The sequence below is a fragment of the Triturus cristatus genome, chromosome 7 (assembly GCF_964204655.1).
Source record: "Triturus cristatus chromosome 7, aTriCri1.1, whole genome shotgun sequence".
In the NCBI taxonomy this organism is placed as follows: domain Eukaryota; kingdom Metazoa; phylum Chordata; class Amphibia; order Caudata; family Salamandridae; genus Triturus; species Triturus cristatus.
The window spans coordinates 43,155,932-43,170,429 of NC_140590.1; the positions used below are offsets into that span (position 1 = coordinate 43,155,932).

The following is a 14,498-nucleotide window of genomic DNA, read 5'->3' on the forward strand; positions in this document are numbered from 1 at the left end:
TGGACTGCAGCAGCGTGTGCACTGTGTGAGGACGGAGAGAGGCAGTGTGTGCACTGTGTGAGGATGGACTGCAGTAGCAGCAGTAAGTGCACTGTGTGAGGACGGACTGCAGCAGCAGTAGGGTGAGCACTGTGTGAGGACGGAGTGAGGCAGTGTGTGCACTGTGTGAGGACGGACTGCAGCAGCAGCGTGTGCACTCACCAGTAGAGTTCTTGCGTTTCTTGCGGTAGCTCCCCAAGATGGCCCTTGGTGAAGTGGCGAGGGACTGCAGCGTAGGCGAAGGCAACACTTCCTCTGGCTTGAACTCCGGCAGCTCAGCAAAGCGTTCCTCGAAGTCCACCTCAGAGAGAACCCTGCTGGAGATGGCATAGAAAGGGAGGCTTAGAGGTCAGTTACAGGATGTGAAACTCCCTCCCAACTCTTTAACTTCGTACAGCAGTAAAGAAGCAGAATCTGCGGAAAATGAGGCTGCCTGATAATGAAAGATTTCCTAACCTGCAGGGGGTACAGGCCTTTATCATGCCGCCTTCCTCATATTCATAACCTCACAAATCTTTCCCATATGTCAGAGGGTAAATGTAATATTTTTAACACATTCCTTTTAAAACAAACAGCTTTTTAAACACAACATGGTCTTTAGGGACTATGCAATGCAGAATGGTGACGAAGCAGCTGATTCTACAGACGCAGTGATGCAGAGCCGGAGCCCACCACCTCAGAGTGCCCCGGAGACCGGAGTGTTGAGTGGAGGCGCAAAGCAGGGAGCGGGAAGCTCAGAGCCCTAGTGATTGGCTCTCGGCATAGACGCGGTCTCCCCGCCAGCCCCAGTGGCTCATCAATTTCATCCACGGTCGCCCAGCGGGAGCGAGTGTGGCAGCAGTGGCAGGCTGCCGCGAATTGTGGGCCCAGGGTGCCGCGGAAAGGGCTCGGTCAGATTGGGTGCGGTTTGTGGTCTCCTGGCGTGTCCCCACTCGCGCCAGGTGTGGTCCCAAGCAGTCCCCCCCCCCCACAGTCATGAACTGCCAGCGACCCCAGGAGTCTGACCTCGGGACCACTTGACCTGCAAAGCCATCAGTATAGCCACCCGGTGTCGGCCAGCTGACGTCTACACCTCAAGCCCATCAAGAGCCCACGAACGTACCGTAACACTGAGCGGGTCGACAGGTGCATAGGGCAGCGGGCGGCGAGGACAGTGTGGGACTACTGCTGTCCCCCCCCCCCCCCCCCAAGAGAGTCTCACCTCTCAATTCTCCAACTGGAGAAGGAGCGCAAATCATAGCGGTCCAGAGGGAGCCCTGTGAGCGCCCACAGAACAGTAACCCTCACCGCCAGTGCCTCACACCATCAAAGGCGCATTTAACATATAGCTAACAACGGCTATTAGTACAATCACTCTAACCAACGAAGAGGTCAGGGAGAGTCAGGAAGGAACCAGCTAAAAATCACAAAAAACTTAGGATGGAGTTCACTCTTGAAACCACAGATACGGAGGCAGCCTCATCACAGATGGACTCAACTCAACCTAGCACATTACCGGGATGTGGGCAGCAACCCCTTGACCAGCCCATGACCCCCTGCGGGACACCTGCTGCACAAATAATTGTGGGGGTGTCATCATCACAGGTCAGTTTTTAATCCCCACAAACTAAAACACGGAGTAACTGTACCCACAGTAACCACCACAAAAAGGGAGACCCTGAGGGACTATTTCAGAAATACTCCCAGTAGAAATCTAACTCGAGCGCATCCTTGTGCTCTTCAATTAAACTACAAACTAATACAGACTCAGTAGGGAGTAACATAGCACCTAGCCCCCAAGGTGCACAATGGACCAGGTCACTCCTAGGCTGACCCCAATAACTTCTTCAAACTCAGTTGATCAGTATAATGACAGGGATCATGCATTCTGCACCCCACCGGGACTTATCCTTTTTTAAGACTGACTTTAACAAGACCCTGGATCCCCCGGAAGGACATTAGGCGGCCGAACCGAATGTACTTTGGTCACAACTTCCACAAACACTCCAATCTACAGAATCACCGTTAAACTACCACTCGAATAAACTAGATCTACAGGTTGACCTATTAAATGCACTTGCCGTGTATACTGCCCGGATAGATAAAAAATTAGAAGCCCTCAACATGCGGATCATAAAAGCACAATCCAAAGTTCAATTCACACAAGCAGTATGTTGTTGTTCTCAAATAATAGATAGTCTGTCCTCGATTTCTCAACAGTACTAACTGAAGTCAAGAAATTGCCTTTATCAAGGCAGGCACGCATTCCGCAACAGGATCCCTGCTCAACAGACGCAACTGAACGGGTGGCTCAGAAGGAGCACAACATGAAGCAAGGATCCATTAGCTGTAACGTGCCCCCTGCCGCCTCAATGTCAGCCACGCAAACAGCTTCTCCAGCCGCCACATCTACACTTGATACCCAGAGTATCACAACGAAGAGCAGCCCCAACCATCAAGATAAACTATCCGACGTGGATCCAAAGGTACTAGGGCCAGACCAGCCGACCAGGCAAAAGCCAACTTCTTCATCAGGCAATGGCGTTACAGCACGTACCAAGCTAGACAACAGCATAACAAATAACTCACAGCAGTGAATGAGAAAAAAAAAAGACTTCGGTAAAAACATAATAGACACATAATAGAAACTCAAAATACAATTAGTAACTATTTTCCAAAACATAAAATTATCACATCACCGGGTTTGATAAGCATATTGTAGTAACCACAGAGGCGGTGGTTAGTGAATAAAATCCTTTATTTCTTCAAGATAATGAGTACACATCCATAGAGTAACCTCCAGCTTCATCAACTGGCAGCATTCACAGAGTCTCTCAGTGATGTCATTCTAATGACATCACTGAGTTCTACAGCATTGAATAGTTTCTCCACACATCTCCCCCCTTTACAAAGAGTTTACAATAAAATGTCCCAAAAACAACAAACTATACATGTTAAGATTCATAGCAATAACAAAACATTCACAAATCACAAGAAATACAAGAATGTGATCATTCAAAAGAATTTGGAACATCAATTTTACACAAGTTCCCCATGCTCCATATTTTTCCATCAGCAAGAGTTACCACATAATTCATTACTTTTACCACCTTTTGAGGTTTGGAAAACTTACTTTCCCCTTTTTTTACCAAACCCATTCTTTTAGTGAACACCCAGTCACCAACTGCAATTTTTATATCCTTCACTCCTTCTCTCTTGTAATCATCCTTATTTCGTTCTTGAGACTCTCTAACTCTTTCTGCAATTCTTTCTCGATCTACCCAAACCCGATTTTTCTTTTGTAACCATACAGGGGATTCTTTCGTTGCTGGTTCTCTCCCTTTTAAAGCCACAAAAAGTGAAACACCTGTGACAGAGTGTGGAGTTACTCTGTGTGCCCACACCATTTTATCTAACTCTTCTCTCCATCTCAATCCATTACTTAATGATAATTGAATATTGTCCATTATGATACGATTAACCCGCTCAACCAATCCGTTAGCTTGTGGCCTGAATACTGCCACCCTTTCATGCCTGATACCAAGATTTGAAAGAAACTTTGCCATCACCGTGGAAACAAGTTGAACTCCATTATCCGTAACTAAGCATTTAGGTATTCCTTCTTCCAAAAATGCATTCTTTAAGAAATCAATAACAAACTCATATCTAGTATTATAAGCAGTTTGTTTCTGGTTCATCATCCATCTCCAAACCCAAAACTTGCCCCAACAAATAAACTATCATCAGCAATATATTCCCAGATTTAGCCAAGTCAACCACCAAAGCTCAATCAGCCAGCACCATCATGGAACGCTCAACCTCATTCTAATGTGGAGTGCGAAGCAGATCTGGAGCAAACTCCCATCGTGAACCCCCTAGCTGCAAGCCCAGGCACTCGAACACCCCCCTTGACATCAGTAAGCAAGACCAGACCAGTATAGAGAACGGTGGTTACAGAGCATCTCATAAGCAAGCCAAATAAATAAGATTCTTCTGATAACACGAACGAAGAAACCCGTCTCAGCGACCGTGTGCAAAACAGTCTCTAACAAAGTGTCCTGCTTGTGCCCAGGTCAACTAAGAAGGTGACCTCACTCTTTTTCTCTATGATAGGGTAAGGACCACTCCATCTATCTTGGTCCTGATCTTGTTGCTGAACAGAAGCTGGTTCCCAAGTCTTCTTACCTTTTCTCTTGGTAGGTTGGGCCATTCTTTCAGGCTCCAACACGTTTTCACCCAGCCTTTTGCTCTGTGCTCTTGTTTTTACACACACTAATTCAGGGATATCCAGCATTGCTGCATGGGATTTTAGCTCAACCTCTGCCCAGCCTGAGGTTTCCAGGTCATTTCCAAGCAGACATGCAGCTGGCAACTTTGGAGAGGCCACTACCTGTTTCAGGCCAGTAACCCCCTCAAGTCTAATGTCACCATAGCCATGGCATGATTAGTGGTAACACTGTCAGCATTGGTGACTGGGTAAGTACGTCCAATCAAGTATTGCTCATGGGAAACCAGTGTGTCTCTCACCATAGTGACACTGGCACCTGTATCCCTCAGAGCTTCTATCCTAGTTCCATTGATCCAAGGGTACTGTAAGTATTTCTTTAATTTGGGTGGCTGTGAGAAAGTGGCTCTGTATATACTGTTCCCAAATAGGTACATGGTGTACAGAGTCCACAGTCCCCAGAGGTTTGGCAGAGGCTAAAGTTAGATATAACCTTACTATCTAAAGTGGTAGCTTGGTCGAGCAGTAAGGCAGTATCAGAGGACAGTGTAAAGCATTTGTTGCACACACTCAGCCAGCAAATGGTCTCACACACTCAATAACTGAACTCTAGGCCAATGGTTTATATATAAAAAATATATGCTTGTTTTATTTTAGAACAAACAATAGGTATTAAAATATACTTTCTCACAACGAGATGCTTTATATAAATACGTTTGCAATATGCAATTGACTTTTGTAGAAAGTTACAAGCGGTTGCAATAGGCAACACAATTCTAAACACAATAATGCATTGAGTTCAATGGAAGTTTCAAGTTATTTGCAACAGATTACTTTTAGGATTACTTTTGGAATTCCAGGACTGGATCCTAGATTCAGGCCTGGGTTAGTACTTAGAATCAAGTGATAAAAGTCCTTGGGTGCTGGATTCTTGGTCACAGTCGCCGGGGGGACGTCTTCGAGGTCTTTGTTCACTCGGCGGGTGCAGAGTTTGCTGGATTCGCGGTTCCTGGCTTGGCACCAGGGGTTGTTGCTTGTTTGAGCAGAACCACTGCTCGTGGGAGCCCCAGTCTTTTAGAGGAGCAAGGCAGTCAGGTCCTCCGGGGTTTTCGAGGTTGCTGACCACTGGAGATGCCGGGATTTAGCAGGAGCAGGTGCGAGGGTCGACAGGCCGGTAGGGCTGGGGACAAGTCAGTTGGCGTCGTCCTCTTGTTAGCAGCTGTACGGCAGGTCTTCTTTCTTCTTGGTAGTTTCGGAATCGGGAATTGAGGAAGGAAGGTTCAAGGTGCCCCTACTAAATTTAGGGGTGTTACAGGTAGGTGAAGGTCAGGGACCTATGGGTCCCTTCCCTGGGGTGGGTACACCTCCTATCCTGCCACTCTCCAGTGGGAGGGGGGCAGGAGCCTAGTCCTGATTGGGTAGGTCTCCCCATCCTCAAGATGGCGAGAGCCCGGAATTGTGCTTCACCTCGCCTCCCCCACCTGAGGGGTGGGATTGGCAGAGGCTGGCACTCTACCTTTCCTCACTTAGGTTTCCCCGCAGATATTCCCGCCAGAGTGGAGGTCAGAACCGGTAGGGGCCACTTGCTGAGCACAGCAAGTGGCCTGGAGAAGCTCACAAAGGTGGCATGCCTTAGAAGCTTCCCCTGCCCATCCTGGGGGAGGAGACCTAGCACCTCGCCCAGGATGTGCATTGTTGCAGACCCACGAGAGCGGATGGCTCTCTACCCAGGGGTCCAGCAACATGTCTGCTGGGTGGCTACCCAGGCAGCCTCTCAGTAAGGACGCTGGTTGTTGGTTAGGTTCAGGGGGCCTGTCTAAGATGCCCTCTGTCGTGCATTTAACATTAAATCCCACACTGGCATCAGTGTGGGTTTAATGTGCTGAAAAGTTTGATATCAAACTTCTCAGTCTTCAGTGAAGCCATCATGGTGCTGTGGAGTTTGTGATGACGATCTCCCACCACCATATACTCTTAATGGCAGCACTGCACTTACAGTGCCCAGGAATGGACCTGGGTACAGGGCTCATGCACCTGTACCCACACAACTGGCATAGGGCACCCAGCTAGAGGGGTGACTGAGGTATGCCAGGGCAGTGTGTTTTGTGGGCATGGCACACAGGGATGTGTGCCATGTCGAATCTCTGTTTTGTTCTGCACCAAGACACTCAGCCTGCAAAGGCAGTGTGTGTGTGTCAGGGTACAGGGCCTCTAAGGGTGGCACAATAAGTGCTGCAGCCCTCAGGGGCCTTCTCTGGTTACAGGGCCCTGGGTACCTAGGGTACCATTTACCAGGGGCTGACCTGTGGCCAGAGATGCCAATTGGGTTTAGGCTTCAATGCAGTTTTAGGGAAGGAACACAGGCCCTGGGTACTTGATTGGCTGGAGCCCAGGGCACACTCAGTCAAAGTACATCAGCAATTCAGCAAAAAGTGGGGGCATACCATGCAAGAAAGATGGCACTTTCTCACAGAGTTGCAGTAAGTTCCAGGCAGTAACCATACTGGATAATTTGTCTTATCGACCTCTCTGTAGTGATGGAGTCCCAGACAGGTAGGAACTCTGAGAGTCTTCCTCCGACCGGAGTGGAATGGTCTGGAGCGAGCGAAGGGAAGTCGCTGTTTGGTAGTAGGGGAGGTGCGATTGTTGTTACTTCGGCCTCTCACTTTGTTATTATTTCCCCTGTACCCACCTCTGAAATATCCCTTGTTGGGGGATGTTTGTGTGGGGCTTTTGTAGGAGGAGGAAGTAGTGTCTGCGTTGATGTTTTTGGATGCGTCCCTATAAAAGGAGCAACGAAAGGAGCCTCGTGTTGATGGAGACTGTAATGCTCCCATAGATTTTGCAGAGTCAGTGTCTTTTTTAATTTTCTCTAAGGCTGTGTCTACCGCTGGGCCAGACAGGTGTTCTTGGTCGAACGGCTGATTTAAAATAGTAGTTTGCACTTCTTATTTAAAACCAGAAATGCGCAACCATGCATGTCTGCGTGGTAAGACACTGGTGCGGACAGATCTAGATGCGGTGTCTGCTGCATTGAGGGCACATTTAATGGATGCATTTGTAATTAACTTGCCATCCTGGACCAGAACATGGGCTTTAACCTTGTATTGGTCAGGCAAATGCTGAATTAGGTCCTCAAGCTCATCGTAGTGAGCCCTATCATACCTGGCAAGCAGTGCTTGTGCATTAGCTATCCTCCAGTGATTAGCTGCTTGGGAGGCAACTCGTTTGCCTGAAGCGTCTAGTAGTTTAGACTCTTTGTCTGGAGGTGGAGCATCACCGGAGGTTTGAGAATTGGCAAGTTTCCTTGCATTGGACACTACCAAAGAATCTAGAGGGAGTTGTTCTTTAATGTACGTGGGATCATTGGGGTGGGTTTATATTTTTTATCAATGTGAGGATTGAGAATTCTGGTCCTGACGGGGTCTTTGAAGATGTCTGGTGCATGTTTCATGACACCTTTGAGCATGGGCAATGTTTGTATTGTCCTTTGTGACTGGGCAAAAGAATCTACCAGGAAGTCTTCCTCCATGGAGTTTGAATGCATTTGAACGCCATGATATTGGACAGCCCTATCAATAAGCTAACTAAACCCTATGTTGTCATCGGGGTAGATGGCCGTGTTGGGTATGCCTCTGGATCAGGAAGGTCTGTAGGATCTGCAGGATCATTGTAATCTGCCCATGTGTCCTGTGGTATAGCAGTGTCACCATCAGGGTCATCTAAAGGGTCATTATGTCCACCCCCGTCCCCTAGGTCATCATTATCCTGTGGTGGTGGTGAGTGAGGAGAGAGTCTAGGAGAATATATGGGAGACTATGCAGGAGACAAAGGCTTATTAGGAAGAACAGGAGAAGAGGGTTGTAGGGGTGAAGTTGCAAAGTCTCTTTTCTTCACAGGCACCTCAGAAGAGTGTGAGGTGTCTATTTTCCTCTTCTTTGTTGGGAGACTGACAATATGGCCTGTTTTAGGGTCCACATGCAATGTCTTTTGTTTCGGATCAATAGGATCTGGTTGAAACAGTTCTTCCTGGTAGGTGTCTCCTTTCAGTGTCAATTTTTTCGGTTCCGAACGTGGTCTTGATTTCTGCTCTGCAGCCTTAGAAGGGGTTTTTGCTCCTTCAGCTTCGATGTCAAGTCGGAAATCTTTTTCGGATCCGAAGGTTTTTGGAGTTTGTTTGGATTCGAGGCCTTACTGTGCCGAAGAGCTCGATGCTGAGGCCTTATTGGAGGTAACGGGAGTAGGATGTATTCCCGATTTCGGTACCGACGGTGTGTTTTGGGCACCAATATGTGGCTTGCTCGGTCCCGAGCGGCCGGAAGGCTTTTCCTTTGTCTTCGAAGCCGAGCCTGGAGGCTGGGCTTCTGTAGTTTTCTTTCGGTCGCGACTAAGGCCGTCAGGCAAAGTTTCGACCGGAGCCGCCTTTATTTCGTGAGGGGTAAGGGAAGGGGCAGTTGTACTCACTCGTTGACCTGGAGTGATGTGGTCATCGGAGTCATCAGCTTTGGATACGATGTCGAGCTCCTCCGAATCCTCTGCCTCTGGAACGTCAGGCCTTCATCGAAGAGGTCTTCTGGCACCGGTGCAGCCTGTTGTGCCATAACGTGTCGTCGAGCCTGGCGATCACGGATAGTCTTTTTGGATCGAAAGGAGGCGCAGGCTTGGCAATCTTTTTCCTCGTGTTCTGGCGAGAGACAAAGGTTGCAGACCTTGTGGTGGTTGCTGTGTGGCAATTTAGCTCCACACTGGGGCATTTTTTAAATGGAGTCCTTTCCATTAGCCTTAGGCCCGAATGGCATTGATGGGCCCAGCGGCCCGCGTCGACGACCGGAATCGAGTATTTTTGAGTTAGCGCGTAGAAGGTCACGCAAACTAAAACAATACTGTCGAGTTGAGATGGTTTGCGTGTCGAAAAGGTTTGGAAACACGGTACCGAACCGGAGTGCCGAAGTTACAGCCGAACCCGATGGTGGAAAAAAACAATCTGAGGATGGAGTCGATGCCCATGCGCACTATTGTCCAAGGGAGGAGTTACCTATCTCGTTATTACAAAGACTTCTTCCAAGACAACAACAAACTGCAATCATTCGAGCTCAACACCAGATGGTGATCTATGCAAAAGTATTAATTCTGCAGCTCATATGGCTCGAACATATTTTTCTTTATAAGGATAGTGGTCAGAATAAATGGTCTAATTCCTAAAAGGAAATATCAGCCATCACCCAAACAACCAGGCCTCCTCACAGTGAAGTCTCTGCTGCTTCCGGTGCTCTTGGTTATGTCATGTTGGCCCAGTGTCCCGTAAGCACACAGCTCCGAATGCCTAGCGACTGGCAGTTAGGGTCCACCTGGTGTGCCAGCGCCCACAGGGGTGACATTTTATCAGAGGTCTCCATCTTGAAAACCTATCAGTAGCGATCACATTTTTCAGCTGGTGGAGACATACAAGAACCCATGTGCACAAAGGAAGCCAGAGGTCCAACCAGATTGTGGCCTTACTGTTAGGTCCCAATGATAACTAAAAATGACAATATCTGTGGGAATATAAGGTCAAGGAAAAGTGTCCAAATGTTCTAGAATCCAAGCGACCTCCTCAGCGATCACACCAGGAATCAGAGATTGTAATGAGAAGTGGAGAAGTGTGGCTCACTGGTTAGAGTAGGCAGACCTGGAAGCAGAGGTCAGCCCGGGACCAGGGTTCAATTCCCGGCTCGGCTGGGTCTTGAGTCTATAAATTGTCCATGGACTCGATAATTCTTGCTCCAGTGCATACTCGATTCATGGGTTCACACTCTGCGACTCTGGGCAATAGCTTGCTTAATATCCACAATGGCCCCTCGCGGCGGGATGCCTGGCTTTCACCTTGTGGATACCCTGCTGGGTTATCTCACAGGGGAGTACCAGGACGGGTTCCCTAAGCAAGCGCTTAGAGACCGGTTGGTGATTTGCGCTATATAAATATCTGCACATTTACATTTAATAATGGTCCTCCTCTCCTCTTTAAACAGGCCTTTCTGCCTGTAACCCCTTGTTGATTAAGGCTGGATCCCGGTGCCAAATAGCGGATCAGACACTTTCACATGTTTGTGTGCTCCTGCAATCTTGGAGCAGCACCCGGTCTCCGAGCTTCTGGCCTGATGGATCTCAATAAGCCCAGTTCTAACTGGTTTAGATATGAATCATATTGGACTTGTACTCAGCCCTGCATCCAGCTGTGCCAAAGGGGATTACCAAATGTATGAAACGGAGGATGGATTAGTTCCACTTAAGGCAGCGGATAACTACCCTGGGCAAAGGAATGGACAGAGCACTGCCCCCTTCGAAGTGTGGCTCAGGAAGGGTGTTCATAGAGTTTGGCATGCCACTGATGCACACAGACAGCCCGAAAAAAGGAGACCACCTTGTCTGCAGAGTATACAGTTGCTAAACATAGGATTGGAATTAAGGGCTTTGATTGGGCATTTTGGAAATCACACTTGTGTGACAATTTCCCCTGAAAAGATGATCTGCATGTAAAAGTCTCTTTCCTACTAGACATATTTATCGAACCTATCAACATCCTGAAGACATGGAAAAAGGTTTCTGGTCCAGAATTTCGAAAAAAGAACAGTGTCAGAGAAAAAACACAAACCTGAAGGTAGGGTAGGGTCTGAGTCAAGCACAATTTGGTTTACAGGCAATGTCCTAAGAAGTTAGTAAAAATATGTTTGCAGCTATAGGGCTTGCAAGGAAACAACGTGTTTACGGCAGGTCCAGACACAGCAGACTGGGCACCTCCATCACTCACCTGTCCACCATCTCGAAAGGCTTCTTGAGCGGTGGTGGGCGCAGCTTCACCTTTTTGAGAGGAGCCTCCTTCCTTTCAGCAGAGTCGGAGGAGGCTCCGGTTGTTCTGATGCTCTCCGTGGCAGAGGAGCTGCTGCAGCTGGATACTGCTGGGGTGGACGAGCTAGAGCATGTGGTTGGTGCTGGAGAGCTGGAGGATGTGGCTGCAGCAGATGTCACGCCTCCTTCGCTTCGCCACTCAGAAGCAGCTGGATACTTGACAGCCTGAGAGGTTGGAAGAGAAGGAGAGTGTGAAGGAAGTAGTACAAAACCCTACTAAGGAAGAAGTTACATGGAGGGCTGGAGAAGGTAGAGCAAGGGGGAAGTCGAGGTGCTCTGACAGTGTTAAGGAGCAGCTTCAGCTATGACGTAGTACTGTGCAAACAGGGAAAAAGACATTGACTGCACAGTCTCTGTACAGGCCCAAGCTTGACGTTAGCTTCAGTCACAACGAAGGCTGACGAGGTTACAACATAGCACTTTTAATTTACCCTTTATAAATTAAGAACAGCTGACCAGCAAACAGTGAAAGCCCTTATAAGGGCCGAAACAGCAATTTCAATACAGGACGAAGGAACCAAAAGGAAGGCTCTTCCCAACGAAGGTAAGTTAAGCTTGAAAGTGGTTAAAGAATGGTTAGTAGGCCTCAAACTGTACATGGCCTTTAAAAGCTTAGTCAGGTGAATGCGCAACACCCCTAAAGAAAAGACATTCATTTGAGACAAGTCAAGTAATGGCTGCCACCCCACGTTACTGGTAAAGTAAGATGAAGGAAAACTAGATGAGACTAAGGGAAGTGAGAGAACATGTTACAATGCTCAGGCGCCTACTTCTTCGAAAGACAATCAGAGAACAAGCTGGCTAGGGTTATTGTGCTTTTAAAACACAAGATGAAAAGGAGCATACAATTATATTGAATCTAACTGTAAAATACAATCAGTATCACAAGTCCATAAGATCCTGAAATATGGAACAGGGAGTCTTGATGTATCGGTTTCCAATTTCACTTTATTTGTAGTTTTAAATGACATGCGTACATCAGCCCAGACAACGTGTTTCATCCAACAGGACTTCCTCAGGGCTGTAAAAGCAATTTTTAAAATATTTTTTCATTTTTTTTATAAAAGAATTTTTACAAACCTAAAATTAAAAAACTAAATAGACATGCATAACCAACGGTTACTCACCAGTAGGTGGTGAAAGTGTCTACTCCCCTCTGGTGTCTCCAACTCTCCTTTTGGGCCTATTTCCAGTTGAAGGCTAGGAGGACTTCCTCATCTGAGGAACCACCCTCAAAGGCTACACTGGCAACTCCTGTAGCTACACTAGGAGCTCTGTTCTTAGGACAACGAGGGTCCTTGGTGTGGTGTACTGTCTTTTGACAGTTGTGGCACCATATCTTGTTGGAATCCCAATTCCGACCTTGGTACTCAGTTTTAGGTTGTGAGGTGTCTTTGGCCCCACCCTACTGGACATGTATTTTCTTTGGGGGGAGGAGGAGGGGTACTTTAAGATGCTCAGTTGCTTTCCTCTGGGGAGGTTTGTAATCTCTTTCTTCTGGTCCCAATGGATATCCTGGTCACCCTGGTCATGACTCAGTGGCCTGCCTCCTTTCTCAACTTTTGGGAAGAAATTAGACCTAGGTCTACCAGAAACTGGTGCAACTTCTCATCAATGCGATTACTTAATAGGTGTTCTTTCATAAACAATTTATAAAGACCATCATAATCTTGCACTTTACGTCCAGTCAACGAGCCACCTAGTGTTTTCATTGCATAGTCTGCAAATTCCACCCAGGGCTGACTCTGGGTTTTCTGAGACCCCCCCCCCCCCCCCCCCCCCCCCCCCCGAATCTAATTCTATACTCCTGAGTAGTGAGTCCAAATCCGTCAACCAGGGTGACCTTCATGAGTTCATAGGACTCTGCTTCTGCCCCACTAAGAGTCAGAAGTCTGTCTCTGCACTTACCAGAGAACAGTTCCCAAAGGAGTGCTCCCAGATGAATTTTCCTCACTTTTCTAGCTTCACGAGCCCTCTGAAAGGCTGTGTACCACTTGGTGATATCATACTCAAATTTGGAGACAATCCCTTTGGGGATTTTGGGATCATAAGATTGCTCTCTATCCCTATTTATTAAGTTGCTGCCACCATTGATGGGCACTAGGCCCATCTCTGCTCCTTATTTTTCTAAAACCAGGAGTCTGGTCTCTAGGTCTAATCTTTTAGCCAACCACACTAAAAGGTTGGTCTCTTCATTGAGGCTGTCCTCAATGGTCTCAGAAGCAGCTGACCCACCTGTGTGGGATCGAGGTGATGTGAGTAGTATTCTTGGAGTCAGGGGCACAAGGACCCTGTCCTCCCTAGGGAGTGAGGGGGTTGTAAGTTATCCTCATCTCACCCACTTCCTTCCCCCATCTGAGAGGTCCTCACCTTGTTCAGCTGGGTAGTCCTTAGCATGCCTTGTCAAGAGCTCATGGAGCTTTTGTTTGGAGGGATGCTACCCCATAACAATGTTTTTCAATTTACATAGAGACCATAACACTCTAAATTCTAGATGGAGGTAAAGGATGAGGTCACGCACCTCAACCATGTTCTCCATGCCATTTGGCATGTTTTCACTAAAAGCTGGGTTCTTGTTAAGAGACATTAAAAACAAATTCCAAACCCTCTTACCCCGAACTATGATGAGTTTTTATTTTCCTAAAAAATGCTAAACGTGAAGTAACCAAGGCCCTAACAAGACTTTTAGAAATTTAGAAAAATTGTCAATTCTTCTAAAGACAATTTAGGAGACATGTTGTGTGATCAGGTGTAGACTGAGTCAGTCCAACAAATGCAAAGATGTAGATCCCACCGCTGATCCACCAATGTAGGAAGCTGACTCTGTATATACTATACCAAAGTGAGGTATAGTGTGCACAGAGTCCAGTGGATCCCCAAAGGTTTACAGAGGTAAAAGTAGATAATATCTTACTCTCTATTTGTGGTAGTGTGGGTGAGCCGTAAGGCTTTATCAGAGGGTAGTGTTCAGCATTTATTGTACACACTAAGGCAAGAAATGATGTCACACTCAAAAGACTGAACTCAAACCAATTGTTTGTATCAAAAATATTTCTTTGTTGTATTTCTATTTACAGAACCAAGCAGTACTTGGTACATGTGAAGATAGTTGTATTTTTCTAGTCATGTTGTTAAAAAGCTAGATGGAGGAATAATGACTTTTCTTACAGGTTTGTAAAAATGTGCAAATACAGTTGTAATTATTTGGGATTACTTTTTCAGGATTATTTTTTCTACTTAGTGTGATATGCCTAGATATCACACTGGGACATTGCCTGGATATAAGGCAAGTAAAACTGTTTTTCTCAAAACACAGTTTCTTAGATTTTTTTACAGTTTAAAACTCCACACTTAAAACTTTTTCCACAGA

At 46.9% G+C, this 14,498-nt stretch overlaps 1 protein-coding gene across 1 annotated transcript in view; it reads right to left on the reverse strand.

Moving 5' to 3' along the window:
• CIC (capicua transcriptional repressor) overlaps positions 1 to 14,498 on the reverse strand; it is a 786,494-nt gene that overhangs the window by 70,629 nt on the left and 701,367 nt on the right. The window contains exons 17-18 of the mRNA XM_085615585.1: positions 11,031 to 11,293; positions 202 to 356 (exon numbers count right to left, since the gene is read on the reverse strand). Coding sequence (XP_085471711.1) covers positions 202 to 356; positions 11,031 to 11,293 — 418 coding nt within the window. The remainder of the gene's footprint in view (positions 1 to 201; positions 357 to 11,030; positions 11,294 to 14,498) is intronic.